Here is a 19,508-nt window from a genome sequence, read left to right on the forward strand (position 1 = left end):
TTTCCATTACAGTTCAACCAAATTGAGAATACATGCTATTCACTACCTTAAATTGGGGTTATTCAGTCAGGGTTATGAAGCAGTGGGTACCAATTGCCATTTTCCCATTCACTCATTCCCTCATTTCTAAGACAGGCTGCTTGCTGTCCCTTAGACTTGCTTTATCTGGTGCCTTAATATGTTAGTAAAACCCTAACTTAACTACTCTGGGCCCCCCGAGTTTGCTTGTTTCGGGTTCTTTCTGGAGAACTCGTGGTTTCAATTAGTTTTTCAGGCAACCATGGTTTCCCATTTGATTCAAAAAGCCCCTTTGGAAGGAACACCTCGCGCCTGGAGCGAGGAGCCCGCCCCCTGCTGCCTCCACTGTCCTGCTGCGCCTTCTCTCCAGGAGCTATGTTTTCACGTGAAAGCTGCCAGGAAGGGCAGAGAATTTGGCAGGGAGATTTAATACCAGTAATTAATTTGTCTTCCTTAGACAGATAGTACTTCATAATTATATAAGCCAAAGCATTCTTTGCTCACAGCTTGTTGAGAAAAAATTCAGGTTTGTTGTGCGTGTTAAATGAAACATATTGTATATATAACATAGGCAGGCATACTTTTCAGCTTAGAATCCTCCACTTTCTACTTTTGTGACCTTTGATTTAATTCCCTGAGCCAGTTGACTCACTGGTGATGTGGGTAATAATTCTTCCCGCATAAGATTTTTTTTTCATTAATTGAGCTTTGGCTAGAATTGTGTGGTAGAGTTCCTGGCTCACAGACAATACTTTGATTGCTAGTAAGTATGAGCATTGTACTTTCTCCATATTTGTTTTTTAAAACTTATATGTTATGAATTCCCTTTATCTGTTTATATAAAATTTATAAAACTAATCCCTTTATAATTTTTCAATTCACTAACTCAACAAAGACTGAGATGCGAAATGATTAAGACTGTGCTGGGTCCTGAGAGAAAAGACCAGTTAGAAGTTAACACAGTGACCGACCTCGCAGCTAATCCTATACCAGTTCCGTGGCATTAGTAATGAAGAAAGAAAAAGATGAAAGCCACTTGTGAAGGAATCATTTTATTACTTGCAAATGAATTGGTTGTTTAAATGGACTCATAGAATGGTGATACAATGAATGGAAGTAAGAAGGCTGGAGAGAAATACTGGTTTTCTATGCCATGATGATTTTGTACTTGGAGTTAATATGATAAAGCAGTGATTTTTTACCTTTTCATCTCATGGCACATATAAACTAATTATAAAATTCTGTAGCAGACAAAAATATATATATTTTGCTGATCTGACAGAAAAGTAGGTATAATTGTGATTCATTCATACCAGGTGGCTATTGTTGTGTTGGCTGTTGTCAGTTTTTTATTTGACAGTCTAAGGGAAATGAGGTCAGTGCCCCTGACTAAATAGTCAAGTATTATGCAATTTACAAATTCTTGCTCCACGCTGGTTGAAAATTGCTATAACAGAGAGACAGTTAGGTAAAGCTAGCAATTGGAAATATAGCACTCGAATATAAATAAAAGAGAATTTAGGATTAGAACTATCTGTTGAGTAGCCATCTACATAGTGATCATATGTTGTGAGACTGAGTAGTGTTCCTGATAGGCAAAATACGGAGAGGTGAATTGAGATTGTTAAGGAAAGAACCTTTGAGGATTCCTCATATTTATAGAGCAGCCACGGAGAGGGGAAACTGAAAGGCCTGTCACATGTCTGTTGCATGCAGTAGGAGTGTGAAGAAAGAACAGGTCATCGGTGCTGTAGAGAGGAATTGAGGTATAGACAATGGAATTTAATTCGGCAGTTTTCACGTAAGGGTTTTGGTAGCTTTGGAAGGGCTTATTCCAAAGATACAGACGTAGAGAATTAAATTAGGTTCTTGACAATAAACAGCACGTTCAAAGTCGGTGATTTGAGGAAAGTATAAAGAAATTATAAACAAAGATGTAGGCAAGGTTTAAGGAAATCAAGAAGGGATGAGGTATACTAGCAGCAAGAGGGAAGATGTTAGAGATGTTATCATCTCTGGGCTCGGGGTGGGGGCGCAAGGAAAGAAAGAGGTCTGGAACCAGAAGAGGGAATGGCTGTGTGGAGAGGGCCCCTGGACAGCACCTGCAGCCTTTGATAGAGGCGTATCTAACTCTACTCCTGCCAGGCTTCTGTTGGCCAACCACACCAAGAAGTTAAAGACCACAAGAGCCTGTGGATGTGACCCACAAAAGTGATTTTCCCAGGACACAGAGCAGGGTGGATGGTAGATATGGATTCAGAGGGGCAAACAGGCAACATTCAGCTAAAGGATAGAAAACAAATAGCTAGTAAGGAAAGGAGGATTATAAGAAAATGAGAATATTAACCAACTTATGTGAGAAATCCACTTTTATAGGAGTAAACTTTTATGTCTTAAAAAAATTAGTAATGTTCTCTGCCAACACCCTGCTTTGTGAGATTACCATCAAGTCTACACAGGAGAGACTGAGAGATTGTTGTCCTTCACACAGCAGTGTGTCTTGATTGTCGCTCTGCCCTGGCATGCCGCATTCTGTCACTACTGCCTGGTCTGCTGTCGAGACTAAGTAGAACTTGAGCCCCAATTGCATATGGTGTTATCAACACTTAAAGACAAAAGGTTTCATTCAGAGTTTTTTTTCATACATAAAAAGTACTGCTCTTTTGTCATTAGTGAGCATTTGTTAAATGTGTAGAAGATGAGAACAAATTTCTTTTGATTGTTCATATGTCTTAAGTTGACAGATTTATTTATATTGTATGTAAGAAAAATTGTGTTGATCGTAGTTGGCATTAAAGGGGCTTATTTCTCATATTGAGAAGGGATTCAAGAATGTACTCACATAGTACTCACTATAAGGATTTTATTCTGTTCTAGAGGTGGCTTGAGAAGCAGATTCTGTTAGGCCAAAGGTGTTAAAGTTCTTTTAAAGCTATAGATCCAAAGTATCTTATATAGTTCAAAACACATCTGAGGTTTGATCATATCAAAATACAGAACAAAGGGGCCAGTGTTTCAGAGATATGTAGTCACCAGGAACAAAGCAAGTGGTTTATTAAGCACAAGTGGAAATTTGTTATATACTTATATACATGTATGCTTATTACTTTTTTGAGATAATCATATGGTTTTCCCACAAAAATAATCTGCAGGAATTGTAGCTAAATTTGACAAAAGACGAGAAGGAATTTGGGAACTGTTGGCTACCTTGGCTGCCATGCCATGCTCTCTCTGGGTGGTCTCTTTCTGAGATTGAATTAGGGTTTTTTTTGTCAGTCTTTGTTCATCTGCTTCATTCTTTTTTTTTAATAGATATATTTTTCTCTTTTACTTTTGCATGACCTAAATATGGTCTTTGCAGCCTCTACTTTATATGTCTTTGACTTAGAAATATACCACCTGTAGCTACCACCTTCCCCAAGTCTCAGAGACAAGAAAAGGAGAATATGAATGAAACTGTTTGTTCCACACAGCTAGTGGATTAACTCCCCCTAGTCTGATCAGCTGTGCACAGGGAGTTATTTCTCAGGCACATAGGGCTCGTGAGAAAGTAAGTATCCCTTTACTAAAGCAGAGAAAGTATGTGCTACTATATTTATATATCCCATATATCCCTCTTCAGTGGCCTTGATTGTTTCTTTTAAAATTCCACATGAATTTTGAAGGTTCACAAATAATAACACACTGAAGTTCAGCCAAAAAGAATTTGTTAGTCAGAAGTTATGGTTAGTCCGTCAGATACAGAAAAGGGGAATAATGAAAATCTGAAAAAGTCTATTGGAACAAGATCTCGATAGTCTCAATTGGAGAGTTTTCATAGTACTTGGAGAGCCCCTGGAAATTGTTTAGTAGGTAGGTGGCTTGCACAGAATGCTGCTTCAGGAAGACAGATATATTCTAGGAGATGCTTTCTCTTAAAATACCAACTACAGAAACATGGACTCAAGGTACGTGTTTAATAGCTTGTATAATCATTAAGCAGTATTCAACAAAAAAGCTTTTTAAAATTTCTGTAAAGAGGGATGATATTGAGATATTTCTTATCAAGCTAAAAAGACTGTGGTATGCCCGCCACCTGTTCCGTGGGTTATCTTCTGTTACCAGTGCACAGACCTGCTCTGGCTCCCGATCTTTGTTCCTCTAGTGTATATTAATGACTTAATGCATTTTTTTATTGTTCACTTTCACTGCAAGGTGTTTTGATTTGGGGGGAAAATACTCATTGTCCTTCTCCCTAAAGTAACAGAGGCTAGTGTCAACTCCGGTTATTTTAATTAAACCTATGTTTTCATAGTTAAAGTAAAATTATAATGTGAGTTAACAATAAAAGCTTGATTACAGAAAAGTTCACAAGTACCAAATGAGTGATGTGGTCAATGACAGCTTAAATTCAGTAGAGTAATGAACCCAGCCTTCCGGTTAGGTCTTTGGGACTAGGCTATTTCACACTGGTTAGAATATTGAAAGAGTCCCCTTAGCCATCTCCTTCTAGTCCACTTGCTGGTTTCCAGAACTGTTTTGGCATGTTTGAATCATTATTTTAGGTCTTATGTATTTTAAGCCAAATGCCATTATGAATTTATATCATTTATCTAATTATTCTCTTTAGGAAAAGCATTATTACTACTCAGATAGAAATAAATATACCTTAGGAGCTATCTCTAGATACAAGGGAAAAAAGGGAAATGGTTTTTGTCTCTGAAACTGCCAGACATCTGTTATTTTTCTTACACCTTCTAAGTATATATCCCAAGCTACTCCTAACCGATTAATTACCACAGTTGGGATATAACACATTAAATGTAGCATTTTTCTTATTTGAGACAGTTTCTGTCCTTGAGTGAAAATAGCCTCTTTAGTGCTGAATGCTAAGCATTTTTTATAGCATCCTCTATCATATCCTTATGGTGGGTATTGTGGTAGAGGAAAATAGAGAGGACTGATCAGAAAAATTGATTTAGCATTTCCCAATTTCTTCCGTAAGTATGTATGTTGGTAGTTCCAAATGATGTTAAGAATTAAAGTTGTATATTTTTAAAATATGAAGAATAAATAATGATGTGTTTAAAATAAATCTGTCAAATATATATTTTACGTTGGAAACACAAATGATGGACAGCAATACATATATACGTTTAATGTGAAAGTTTAAAGAATCCTTGTGAGTGGTAGTCCCATTTATTTGATAACTCCGCTTGATAACCAGGGAGGCACTTAATTACAGGTATAATAGTAGACTTCATTTCTTTAAGAGTTTAATTCTTGTATATAAGGAATATTTTAGATGTTACGAAGCCTGACTTGTCGGGGGGGGGGGGTTGTTTATTTATTTATTTGGTCGGTTGGTTGTTTTTGCCTCCGTGAATAATTGTCAGTGTATGAGTCAAAATTGTCGAAGCCCAGAATACAAAACAATGTTGTCTCAGAGATCTTCCAGGTCAGAGGCTGTATTCTGGACTTTAGTTTGCCTTTTTTTATTGCTTCCAGTATTGATATTGTGGATGTCATTTAATCTTCTGCATTTCTCCAACAATAATGAATTACTATCATTTGCCATTTAGCTAACTTCTAGAATGGTAGAGATTACAGTAATAAATCCAAACTTATGAGAACCGCCTTTAAACAATTAGAGTTCCCTCCAATTCCCTGTAATAAAAGTACACTATTTCCAAAATGTCACTCTTCTCCCCTGTGAAATGGCATTAGAACATTAGAACATTCTAGATTCCCATTTAAAAACCAGGGAATAGGGACTGATCTGTAATCATGTAGAACAGTTCCTCTGCCCTCAGAAAACACACTTATATTTACTTTGGAAGGAACGCACATTTGGCACTTCTGCGCCTTGAACCACTTCAGAATACTTGGAAGAAAAAATGAGGTTGACTACTTTTTAGAGAACCCTGATTGTATCCCATACTAAATGATAAAAGAATAAACAAAGGTAGAACATTAATGATACTAATAAAGTTAAATATAAGAGCAAGGCATCTCAATTTTTATTTTTAATTTTGAATCAATTTAAAGATCAGTAATGCTTCGAGTTGATTTTTCATCCAATAATTATCTTTTCCTTCCTTGCTTCAGAACAGGGGTCAGCAAACATTTATTTAAAAGTCCAAATAGCAAATATTTAGGCTTTGTGGGCCAAGAGGTAAAATTGACAATTTTATGGGGGTATTTATATAGCCATTGAAATATAATTAAGAAATGTTTGCCCTGACCTGTGGTGGCGCAGTGGATAAAGCATTGGCCTGGAGCGCTGAGGTCACCAGTTTGAAACTCTGGGCTTGCCTGGTCAAAGCACATATGGGAGTTGATGCTTCCTGCTCCTCTCCCCTTCTCTCTCTTTTCTCTTTCTCAGTACTCTCTAAAATGAATAAATAAATAAAACCTCTAAAAAAAAAGAAATGTGAAAACTGTTCTTAGTTTGCAGGCATATAAAACAGTCCACTGGTTGAAATTGACCCATGGAAAAGCTTGCAACTCCTTCTATAGAACTTTTTCTTCCATGTATGGGAGCTCCAGGGAAGGCTGGTTCTGAAAAATGCTGGTAATCTCGTTCTCCTTGCTGGTGACTGGTGTAGGCGTGGGTTTAAGAAACATTTCTGGCCACAGCCATTAAAGAGAAGTCTGCTGTAAAAGGTTTCTTCTCTTTTAAAATGTTTGTAACAGACTTGCTTTTTGCTCTTGGATGAGAATAATGTATGGAGTTGACGTGTGGAGCTTCCACGGTCATCTTGTGACCATAGAGAGACAAGCCCGAGTCCTGAGAAATTTATGATATTTGCACCCAGTGAGGAATAATTCTCCCTCACAAACACCCTTGTAGAATGTTTAATATTTTCCTCTTACCCATTGTTCTAAGTGGGCTGTACAAAGTGTCGCCAAATTGTTCCAGTATTGTTATTCTCCCCGTTTCCGTGGAGTGAGTGCTGCTATTACATTACTCACTGGTGCCTTCAGTGACTTCTGGGAGTGCCGCAGCTTTGTCTGATAAAGCGCTCCATAGGTATTCTTTTGTTGCTGATAGCATTTAGAGTTTGAGGGAAGAATTGTAGTGTTCTTTTATAATAAAGTAATACATTCATTGAAATGAAGAATATTGTGTTATTCTGATCTGTCTTATAATTTATCTAAGGAATTTGGGCTTTCTGAAATGCTAGAATATAATACTACCAATAGAAATGAGTAAATGCCTTAAATGGATATAAATATAGGGATGAGGACATACAGCTTCAGTATATCAAATTTTTAGCTTTCTAGAATTAACAATAAGTCCTCATCAAATGGTTAGAATTTTTTAGCTAAAAGGCTTCTCTTATCAATTAATTCTAATAACCATTTATACGTTATTGTACTTTTTTGCATTCATTCAGAAGCTATTCGTGAAGCTCCCCACTGTGTCCTTGCATTGTTTTCTCTTGGGGAGGTGAAGGTAGAGGGAAAAGTTACATTTAAGATGGTTATAGCCACTGCTTTTAAATAGCTTACAATTTACAAAAAGCATCTAACACAGAGCCTTAGCAGTAATTGCATCCCTTCCGTAGGAGATAACTCAGTTCTGAGTTTGACAGGTCCACACGGAGGGAAGGAATGTGAAGCAGAGAGAAGAGCATGGTGGGGAAGTGAGAACGTAGAGTAAACAGTAGAGTTGCACTCAGGACCACCCCTTTCAAAACACGGGCAATGAGAAATACTACTTTGAATAATTGTAGTGGGTGGTGATTTTTGCCAAGTATTTCACTCCATGAGTGCGCGCCTCTGAGTGTGAGACAGTAGAGGGAATCTGCTATGTTCTGTATTGCACTCAGTTCCACCACACGTATTATAGAGAGTACCTCTTCTCACACGTAGTGTGTTTTTAAAGATACTTCCTGTACTTTATCTGCTGTTTAGTAGATGTGCTCAGACACTGGGGAGAACTGGCTGGTGTTGGATTTACCAAGAAACTTGACACCTGTCTCTCCCATTGCATTGCTATGGTGTTTTCAAAAATCATCTTGCCCAAAGGTGTATTTTATACTTTTGGCAATGATGTTAGAAACTAACCTTCAAAAAGTAGAGCTTCAGTATTAAATCTAATAAAGACTGTGATGGGAAAATATAGTGGAAAGCAAGGTGGTATAAAAGTCAATTATGGGTGGTCTTAAATGACATACTGAGGGATTCATTCAGGTTTATTTGAAGGCATTGAATAAAAAGTCGCTAAGCTGAGAAATAGTGATACGATCTATATTTTAGAATAATAATTTTTAAATAATTCTCAAACCATGTTACCATGTTAACAAGCTACATTGAAGATTTTCTTTTCTTTTTTTTTTATAGAGACAGAGTGAGATAGGGACAGACAGACAGGAACGGAGAGATGAAAAGCATCAATCATTAGTTTTTCGTTGCGCATTGCAACACCTTAGTTGTTCATTGATTGCGTTCTCATATGTGCCTTGACCGCGGGCCTTCAGCAGACAAAGTAACCCCTTGCTTGAGCCAGCGATCTTGGGCTCAAGCTGGTGAGCTTTTTGCTCAAACCAGATAAGCCTGCACTCAAGCTGGCGACTCTTTGGGTCTCGAACCTGGGTCTTCCTTATCCCGGTCCGATGCTCTATCCACTGCACCTCCGCCTGGTCAGGCTACATTGAAGATTTTCATCACTATAATTACATAATTTAGTGGGTTTCTTATCCAAGTCTAGAAAAATGTTAATGATTAGAATATTCTCAAATTTAGGTTTTTCTCCTGTGGTGAAGAAACAATAAATATTTATAGAAAAATTCAAGACGTTTAGTTTGGCAGCTTGTGTTTTCCATCAGTGCACACGAATGACTGTGCTTTTATGCTGTCTGTGTATAAAGTCATTTTCCTGATGGCAAAGGTGATATACTTAAATATGTCAATATTTCATGGTGGATTTTGTGAGACACTGTTAAGAAATTAGATGAACCTTGGCAAAACAAGTGTGGCAGCCTTACTTGTAACAATCAATGACGGGAGTCAGGGAGATTTAGTTGTCTTAAATCCTTTTACGCATTTGGTGGGTGTGCACAAATATATTGAATAACCAAAGGCATATATTTGAGAATTTACTGTGCACCATTAACAAGAACTTTCTAGAGGATCCAGAAAACCTAATATAGTCCATATTGTTGATAACTTAGTTTACCTTGGTTTAAAAAAATAAACAAAATCTATCCAAATGTTATAATTTATAAGATAGCCCTGACTTGAGAAAGGATGTAATCAAGGAGGGCTTCTTAGAAAGGGGGGCACTTGCACTGGATCTCATAAGTGTAGGAAGGAGGCTTCTGTGAAGTAGCAGTATGTTTAATGAACATAGATTTGGGTCTGACTGGAGTAGAAGGTATTTACTGAGGCATTTTGGAAAACAGGTTAGGACCAGTTAGGTTTGATCAAATCCTGAACATGACCCAAAAGTTTAATATTCTCTTAGTCTTAAAATTAGCTAAATTATTATTCTCTATCACACTTTAAACATTTTTAAATGGGACATTTCAATCTTCAAATCATTTTACTTTTGTTAAATGTGTTTGTAATTCAATTAGGACATTTTATTATAATTACTAAAATTAGAAAAGAAATTAATGAACTATTTTAACTGCCTTTGTTCACATATTTTGTTGTTTCTATATTCTGAGAACAAGTGTGGTAAAGCCCATCTAAAAGTATTGAATGTGCATCTGGAGTGTGATAGACGGGTATCAGACAAAGTCCCAGTCCGCGTTCTCGTTGTCGAGGGGACGGCCAGGAGCGGAGGCCGGACAGTCAGTCATTGAGGGATGGGGAGGAGCACTGTACTTGTCAATAAGATGGCCAGAGAAGGGTCATTGAAGATGATACTTCTTCAGAGCCCGGGAGCAAAGTTAATGAGGAAGTATCTTTGGCATTTAAAAAATAAACTTAGACTATTGCTTTTTCTCATTCAAATGTATTTGCTTCAGTATAAAAGGGAACAAAAGTACCATATTTTTTGCTCTATAAGATGCCCTTTTTCTTCCCCCAAAAGTGGAGGGGGAAATGCCCGTGCGTCTTATGGATCAAAAAATACGGTATTTTATTAAATATGTTAACACACCATTTGGTTCAGAATATCTTTTTTCTTATTTTCCTCCTTAAAACCCTAGATGTGTCTTATGGTCAGGTGTGTCTTATGGAGCGAAAAATACAGTAGATGCTCAATTTCACGTGCTCACCAAATGGTTTTTCAGATGAATGCACTGGACACTCTTGGCCAGACTGCTTTGCACAGAGCTGCCCTCGCCGGCCACCTGCAGACCTGCCGCCTCCTGCTGAGCTACGGGTCTGACCCCTCCATCATCTCCCTGCAAGGCTTCACGGCAGCGCAGATGGGCAACGAGGCCGTGCAGCAGATTCTGAGCGGTGAGTCCCAGCGGCTGACGCTCTCTCCTCTTCCACGGTCTCTGCTAAACAGGGACGCACCTCGGCCCTTCTGCTTGAAGGGGCTCTTTGGAATGTGTTTTGTTTGTCTGTCTGTCTGTCTGTTTGTTTGAATAGTCTTTCTGCCTTTCCTGCTCACAGGTCAGCCTGTGGCCCTGTCAGCCTGTTGGGGAAGGTGGGGTGGGTGTCAGGAGAAGGCAAATGCTCTGTAATTCTTTCATTTTTTTAGTTTTAAATAAAAACCTGACTCGTGTGTTATGATCAAAAGTTAAAGTTCATATAAACAGTGTGGAAATACGGTAGCCCTAAAACCTGAAAAATAGAGAAAATTAAAGATCATTCATATGGTTCATACTGTTCTTACATGTATTCTATTCTGACCTGAGTGTTGTCATTCTTAACTTCATTGCACTTCTATGAAATTATCTTGTGTTTTTCTTGTTTAAAATTAATTCTAAAACTTGGCTGAGTGTTAGCAGTGCCTAACTAGTTCAGTGATTGGTAATGTAAGCACTTAGTTTATTGAGGAAGATTAAAAATAAAACTGATACAAAAATAGACACCAGTTTCCAAAGTACCAAAATTAGACAAAATAAAACTATCTACTGAAAAATGATGATCTTGATGTAAAAGAAATTTTTCCTAATTCATCCTTCTTTCTCAGTTCTTTCATTTTGTCTGTGGGCTTTATCTGCAGAGCGAAGGAACACAGTGGAAGGTAGAGTGAGAGAGGTAGCGGAGTGGGGGCAGAGTCCCGGGTCCTGGCCCACCTGGAGGCCAGGTCCATCAGGCACAGGGCCCCCCTTTATCAGGAGTATTCTATAACCCCCCTTTACTATTCAGAAACGAATTCATAAATAATATGGTCTAACTACAGATACTTTCCAAAAATCTGTGTCAAATGTCCTAACTGCAACATGAAGAGAAAATGACGGAAAGTTTCAATAAAATAATTTTAATTATCATAGCAGTAATTACTTGGGAAGAACTACACTAGAAGACAAAAACTAACCCCACAGATTTCTGAAGGGCCCCTCAAAAGTACAGCCTCGTTGAGAATCAGTACTATATATGGAAATAGGAGCCCCTTTCCTGACTCACGGAGATCAGGATATGTGTTAGCAGAGCTGAAACAAAGCTAACCAGCCTCCTAAGAGTACCTGCCACATTCTGAAAGCTATTGGTTAGGGTTTCTTTTCCTTGTCTAGTTCATTCTTAGATAGTGATCTTTCTACTTCAGTATTTAAAGCTTGAACTATGGAAAACAGAACAGAACTTCATTTACCTTCCTGTTTCTTTTTTTATTTATTTTTTTATTATTATTATTATTATTTTGCATTTTTCTGAAGCTGGAAACAGGGAGAGACAGTCAGACAGACCCCTGCATGCACCCGACCAGGATCCACCCGGCACGCCCACCATGGGGCAACGCTCTGCCCACCAGGGGGCGATGCTCTGCCCATCCTGGGCGTCGCCATGTTGCGACCAGAGCCACTCTAGCGCCTGGGGCAGAGGCCAAGGAGCCATCCCCAGCGCCCGGGCCATCTTTGCTCCAATGGAGCCTTGGCTGTGGGAGGGGAAGAGAGAGACAGAGAGGAAGGCACGGCGGAGGGGTGGAGAAGCAAATGGACGCTTCTCCTATGTGCCCTGGCCGGGAATCGAACCCGGGTCCTCCGTACACTAGGCCAACGCTCTACCGCTGAGCCAACCAGCCAGGGCCTCCTGTTTCTACAAAGCAATAAAACACTTACTTAGGAAATATTTCTGCCTTCTCAGTAAATTCTAATTTCTAAAAGGTGTGATTTTTTTTGTTAAAACAGTCTAAATTTTTCCTTAAACGTTTTACTAAAAACCATGTAGTATTAATTCTAAGTTTTTTTTAAGTTGTAACCATAAAGCAGGCAAATATAACTATTATATCAAAATTTCTAACAATATCATGCATAACTTTTAGAGATAATTTACAAAATGAAGAGAGGATTGAATAAGCAGTTAGATTGATTAGTGCTTTAAAAGTATCTTCTAAATAAGTTCAGTTAGGATATATGACTCCTGGTAAAAGGTTAATTACTGTATCACAAATGAAATATTTTTGATAATTCTCAAAAATTAATTTGTAAGATAAATCATTATATAAGTTATTAAATACTTAATTTAGTACATGCCAGAACATTTTAGTTTAATTCTTCATATTCTTTATTGATCTGGAAAGATAATACAAATAATATAACTATATGGTAAACTCTTGCTCTTAGAAAGGTTTTTTAAAAATGAGAACTGTTTCTTATTTGGCAGAGGATATAATTTTTAAACTAATATTTCCACTAGAAATGTATGTCTAACTGTGGACCGAGATGTAGCTGAATTTTCCAGTTATACCTATATTACCTAATGCAGTTTCAGGTTATATCTATAATGACTTCTTAGAGTATGCATCAGTCATACAGGATGCATTGTAAGTTTTAGGAGTTCTGTTCTGGATAGCATTTTAAAGGTTTATTTAAATACACCTGCTAACATCAGGTCTGAGGGTCCATTTTTAGAAACCCTCACTTTTAGTTCCCAAATTTGTAGTTACCAACATTAATAAAGTTTTAGTTATAAACTACTGTCGGTGTTTATGTCAAAATTAATGTCAGATTAAAGAAAATAAGATAAAGCCCTGGCTGGTTGGCTCAGCGGTAGAGCGTCGGCCTAGCGTGCGGAGGACCCGGGTTCGATTCCTGGCCAGGGCACACAGGAGAAGCGCCCATTTGCTTCTCCACCCCTCCGCCACGCCTTCCTCTCTGTCTCTCTCTTCCCCTCCCGCAGCTAAGGCTCCATTGGAGGAAAAATGGCCCAGGCGCTGGGGATGGCTCTGTGGCCTCTGCCTCAGGCGCTAGAGTGGCTCTGGTCGCAACATGGCAACGCCCAGGATGGGCAGAGTATCGCCCCCTGGTGGGCAGAGCGTCACCCCATGGTGGGCGTGCCAGGTGGATCCCGGTCGGGCTCATGTGGGAGTCTGTCTGACTGTCTCTCCCTGTTTCCAGCTTCAGAAAAATGCAAAAGAAAATGCAAAAAAGAAAAAGAAAATAAGATAAGATAAGCAGTTTTTTTCTTGTTGTTTTTTTTTAAATGAGCATTTTAAAATTGTTTTAGATTTGTTTTTTTTTCCAGACCTGCTCTGTCCAATTGGTAGGTACTCGCTACATGTGGCTAAATTTAAATTAGCGAAAATTAAATCTAAAAATTGTTAATCAGTTATACTAGCCACAAATCAGGTGCCATGTGGCCACGTATGGCTCCTAGTGGCTACTGTGTTAGCACAAAGACCGTTTCTAGCATCACAGACAGACAGTTCTTTTGAATGGATCATAACCTGAATTCTTCTGATTCAGAGGGACCTCAGGTTATGACACAGTTCCATTCCTACGATAGTGACATAACCTGAATTTTGGTGTAAGTTGAAATACACCCTAGCCTAACACAAATGGAAGACTTGGGCTCTTAACTGTCCAAATGGTGTAGGTAAGTGTACTGGGGGATGCCAACTCCCTCACTCATAGGCCGCATTATTGCAATTCTTCTGCCACACACCCTCTAAAGATCGACACTAACGGCATTAGCTGAAACACTCACATCTCAATTTTTTTAAGTTTTTATGGGAGTGAGTGTGGTAAACTCGAAATGTCATATGTTGAGACTGTTGTATCCCGAAGAGCCCCAGTGTTCCAGTACAGTTACTGCATTGCTTTTACCTAATTCTTTACAGAAGTAAGACTCCACGGACTGAGTGATAGCTAAATTAAAATTGCAACCTCTGCTTACATTGCACCTTGAAATAAGCCACTAAGACCTATTTCCAGTCCTGTAGTCGTAATACTAATCGAACAGCAAGTCTACAGGAGATTTTTTTTTAAGATAGCCAGTGGATTTTCAAGCTTTGAAACTTTAGATTTTGTTTGTTTTTTAATTCTGGTAAGACAGAATAGAATTGGAGAAAAAATTAGAAACTCGGCTCCAGTCTTTGACTCTAGGTAAAATATTGATTTTCATATTCTGTAAAGGCTAGTGTGCTTATAAGGATTCTACTAATACAGTATTTTGCATATCAGATAGTTCTTCTTTCACCTATATTTCCTTTTTAGCTTCATTTTTTTAAATCAATAGACATATCTTTATTTCAATTTTATTATTTTAGAAAGAGAGAGAGAGAGAAATATCAATTGGTTGTTTCACTTATTTATGCATTCATTGGTTGAATCTTATATATACAGTGCCCCGACTGGGGATTGAACCTGCAACCTTGGCGTATCAGGACGATGCTGTAACCAGCGGAGCTACCTGACCAGGGCTTAACTTCATTTTTATATTCTTTTTTAAAAATTGTTCATCTCTTTGTACAAAGTTCCTGGGCTGAATATTTGTACAGTAGTGCAAAAGTAGGTTTACATTGTGAGTTCATGAAACACAGAGTTTATTCTTCTTGTATTATTACTTATTATTGTATTATTATGCACATGAACAACTATAAACCTACTTTTGCCCCACTTTGTGTATATCCCTTCAGCTAATACTTTTCACATTGTTTCTGAAAATGAATCTGTTCTTATCCTGTTCAGGATTTAAAATGGATGCAAAACTGTGTAACTTTTACAGTAATTAATCAATATCTTTAATGTATTTACTTTCTACTCTGTGACAAAGACTAAGACTTTCTCAGAAGCATCTTATATTTGCTTAACAATTTTTGTCTGATTAGAAAATTATACCCTTTGCAAATGAGTCTTCATCAAGACAAATGTACCAATTTCAAAGTTTTTAGAATTAAAAAATTTAGCCATATTAATTGTATCCTTCAAATCGTAGAGCCTGAAAGTATCCGAAGTTCTAACTCTATATGTAAAGAGTTGTCATATTATTCTGTTGAAATGGTAAACTAAAAATATTACCTATAATTTTCCTAAGGCTGTTTCAGTGAGTTTTACAAACTGTGCCAGAATCACTGTCACGGAGACATAATACACACACCCTAAATACAGTGACGTCATGCACAGTTAGAACGGAGGTAACTGAGACGTGGAAGAACAGACTAGAGGAAGCCAAAGAAAGGGCTAAGGTTTGACATGCACGCTGACCCCACTATGGAAGAGCAGGGGATTCAGCTCAGCAGATGCATTGTAAATGTCCTCATGTGAAGAGGAATGTAAAGATGAGCAAGACCTGATTCCTTTTCGCTACACTTCCACAAACTAACAAACGTAATAAACTCCTTTTAAAGAAAAATAATTGTTAAATAATAATATTGTTGATATTTCAAAACTGTACTTTATTGTATGAAATACTCTCTTCTATCCTCCCTTTAACCTTAACATCTATCTGCTAACTGTTGTTATGACTGAATAAGTACAGTTTCTCTTCCTTTGAAGAGGACTCATAACTTAATCTGTTGATGCCTTTATCCTGAATGAAGCACTTTAGACTAGAAAGAGGTGACGTATTTCTTCTGAAATCTAAAACCTTTTTGGCATGAATTGATCTCCCCATTTGTACAGTGGAGTCAAGAAAGATGTCTGTAGTCATAAAATAATGCAACCTTAAATCTGAAAGAGAATTTAAGAGAAAACTGCAATCACTTAATAGATTCAAAAACTAAGTTATTAGGTGATTTGTCCATCATCACAGTTCATAGAGCTCAGTCTAAATCCAGATCTTCTGGACTTCAGTCCTTTTTCTGTGTTATCTGAGCATGTGTACACATTATAAAAGTCACATTTACTGTCCATGAACGTGTTTTTAATGATATATAAAGATTGTTTTTTTAAAAAAAAAAAACAACACCTTTTCATTTGGGCCAATATGTAATGCATTTTTGGTTTGTTTGAATTGGATTAATCAAAATATCTCATTTGTTAGCTTCATACTTAGTACACTTAACAGCCCGATTTAATTATATGTATTCTACTTAGCATTTGTGTCACATCTCCCAATTTACAGACATTTTAAATTGTATTTCCCTGAAGCCATTCAATAAATGTGAATTAAATTGGCCTTTTTTTGTACACTGATTATATTTTCTAAGATCGCTGATTTCAGGAGTAGTGCTTCTGTTTCAGACCGAGGAAACTGAGGCCCAAAAGAAAGCTACACATTAACCACTGAGAGCTGAGGAGCTTCCCGAGGCTTGCGGAACAAAACCCACGGCTCAGCTTTGCCACACTTGTGAGACCGGTGTATCTTGAACACGGTCGTGACCGCACGTCCTGTTCCTGCATTCCCCTTTGTCAAGTTTTGACCAGATAATTTGAAGGCTAGAATAGTAGGGATGGGGAAGGATTTATGCATCTTAGAATTTACTTAAATTCGGCTTAGGATGAGATAGATATAAATTGAGGTAAGAAACCACTTATTTCTTGTCTGGAAAAATTTGGGAGGGAAAAAATTCTTATTAGATCCTAGAATCTGACCCCTTAATCTCTCTCTTTGCATTCACCAAATAATTTTCCCTCCTTAACTACTTTTTGATTTCTTGAAAACCAACAGTAATCTTTCCCTCCTTTTATGCAGAAAGTACACCTGTACGTACTTCTGACATTGACTATCGACTCTTAGAGGCATCTAAAGCTGGAGACTTGGAAACTGTGAAGGTAAGTCAGTGCTCTTACTGTCTTGATTAGCACTATTGAACCTTTCCTAACTATTTATTTTAAGCTTCTAAGTGAGAGTACTCAAATACAAACAATGAAAGGGATGAGCAGAGTGGATATATTATATAAACAAGAGAGATCTTTAACCATAAAAAATTTCCTAGTATGTCCCTTAAACTACTTTTTAGTCGCTTTTCTGGTTAATGTGATAACTTTTATTTTCATTTATATTAATTAAAGTGCTACTTTTGGCTGTGTTCATAAATTTAAAACTAGTTCAAGCCCAGGTAATAGTACAGGAATGTATAGAACAATGTTTTCCGGCCCTGGCCGGTTGGCTCAGCGGTAGAGCGTCGGCCTGGTGTGTGGGGGACCCGGGTTCGATTCCCGGCCAGGGCACATAGGAGAAGCGCCCATTTCCCCCCCCCCCCCCGCCCTTCTTCTCTGTCTCTCTCTTCCCCTCCTGGTGGGCAGAGCATCGCCCCTGGTGGGCGTGCCGGGTAGATCCCGGTCGGGCGCATGCGGGAGTCTGTCTGACTGTCTCTCCCCGTTTCCAGCTTCAGAAAAATACAAAAAAAAAACAAGAACAATGTTTTCCAAGAGATTCTCATATTTGTTCTGGAAAAGTATTATTATCCTGCAATCATTTGGAATTATTTATATGCAGAAGATGGGTTTTTATTTCTGTATAGCTCTGCTTGCCAAGAAAATTATATCAACCTTTATTTGTGATATAGAAACAATGGTTATAGATTTAATGTTTTTCAAATAAAAATTATTTTCTAATATTAAATATGCTTTTTAAAAACATATATACCTCCCATCTACAGTCACTGATGCAGGGATAAAGATAGCAGAAAGAGATACGGCTTTTGATTTTGTTCTATTTCTTTTTCTTTTGTTAATAAAGACCAGTTGCAATATTGATATTGGCAGTCTTACCAGGATATTTTTTACAACTAAACTTTGCCACTCATTATTAAGCAAACTTTATTTTTAGTAAATTAATTTCAGCATTCTTGACGTATACTAGTTGAAAATGACAAATTTTATTTTTGTTTTAATATGTGGACACTTTCAACCTCTCTTTCATTGTATAATGACCCCTAAGTTATTTAAAGAAAAATAGTAAATACCAGTTTGTACTAGCCACACGGGAGAATTTTTCAAGTTTTCTTAGATTTAAAATTATGTATTATTTTCTTCAAAATACTTATGCTGTTTGAAGTCTCTCTTAATAAAAAATTCTTTAAATATAGAAGGATTTCTTTGTTAGGGCATGGTAATCTCAGCACTAGTATTGCTACATGAGCCCATTATAATTAAATTGTTTATTCTTTAATGTAATAAAGTAATATAATTCCATATCTTTTGTATGTAAAAGGCAAAAATATATTGGACTTTTCTGGTTTTCTAAGCAGTCTATTCACAGTAAAGGCCAGCTATATATTTTTTAATAGCATCTAAGTGGCAGACAAAAGCAGCAATTAAGTGAGAATGAAGCCATATATAGATCTCCCCCCAGAGGCTTTAGAAAGTATTAGAAATTAGATGTTAGGAGAAAAGGCTGTTGGCTGAGTAGCATTTGAAATTATGCAAATCAGGTAGAAATAATGTAAAATTGCTTTGCCACTCAAAAAAAGGTGAAACAGAATAGAGAATAAAGATTTCCAAATATTAGAAAGCAAACATTTAATAAGCAGAATGGGCTTTTGTTTTTGTAACCTGGCAGAATGAGTCATGCTTCTTCATTTCCTTTCTCATTCCCACTTTGCCAGTATTGTCTGAAAAGGAAAAAAGTTGAGGAAATCTTTAGGAAATCACGGGAAGCTGCAGCCGCAGGAAACAGCATCATGTAGGTCAGACACCCTTGGTGTTGACTGCCAATTCTTGCAGCCATTCTTTTTTGTTTATGTATTAATTCATTTCTATTTAATTTTATTTTTTGATTCTCTAATTTATGTATTAATGTAGCCACAGACACACTTGCCATGAAAAGAGAAGATATTTGACCTGGCTGGATGAAAAGCTTCTTCAGAATTGAGAGTCTGGTGCTTTTCCACAGAGTTGATGAAATTGTAGGCGCTCTGTTACACTGGCCAGACTTTTTGTCTGCTATGTTCAGGTCCAACCACCTGAGAAGTCCTGTTTTTACTGTACCAGTGTGACAGCCCCTACTTCGTGTGTCAGTAGAAACAGCTTCTTAGTTTTTGACCAACATCCAACAGAAAGATTAAGAGATTAATGATCGGGAAAACAGAGTCTGCATCTTTATGCTGCCCTTTCCCAACTCTGTAAAATTGGATTTCACTTAACCTTCCTGAGCCTTGGTTTATTTATCTATAAAATGGAGATAATGACCTATTTCACAAATAGATAGTAATTCACGAAAGAATGTGAAAATGTTTATAAATTGTAAACTATTGCTCTGGTGTTATTACTGTAATT

General features: G+C 37.4%; 1 protein-coding gene across 1 annotated transcript in view; it reads left to right on the forward strand.

Moving 5' to 3' along the window:
- TNKS (tankyrase) overlaps window positions 1–19,508 on the forward strand; it is a 214,663-nt gene that overhangs the window by 152,283 nt on the left and 42,872 nt on the right. Inside the window, exons 12-13 of the mRNA XM_066237626.1 lie at window positions 10,245–10,416; window positions 16,981–17,060. Coding sequence (XP_066093723.1) covers window positions 10,245–10,416; window positions 16,981–17,060 — 252 coding nt within the window. The remainder of the gene's footprint in view (window positions 1–10,244; window positions 10,417–16,980; window positions 17,061–19,508) is intronic.

Source organism: Saccopteryx bilineata, chromosome 6 (assembly GCF_036850765.1).
Source record: "Saccopteryx bilineata isolate mSacBil1 chromosome 6, mSacBil1_pri_phased_curated, whole genome shotgun sequence".
NCBI classification, from domain to species: Eukaryota; Metazoa; Chordata; class Mammalia; order Chiroptera; family Emballonuridae; genus Saccopteryx; species Saccopteryx bilineata.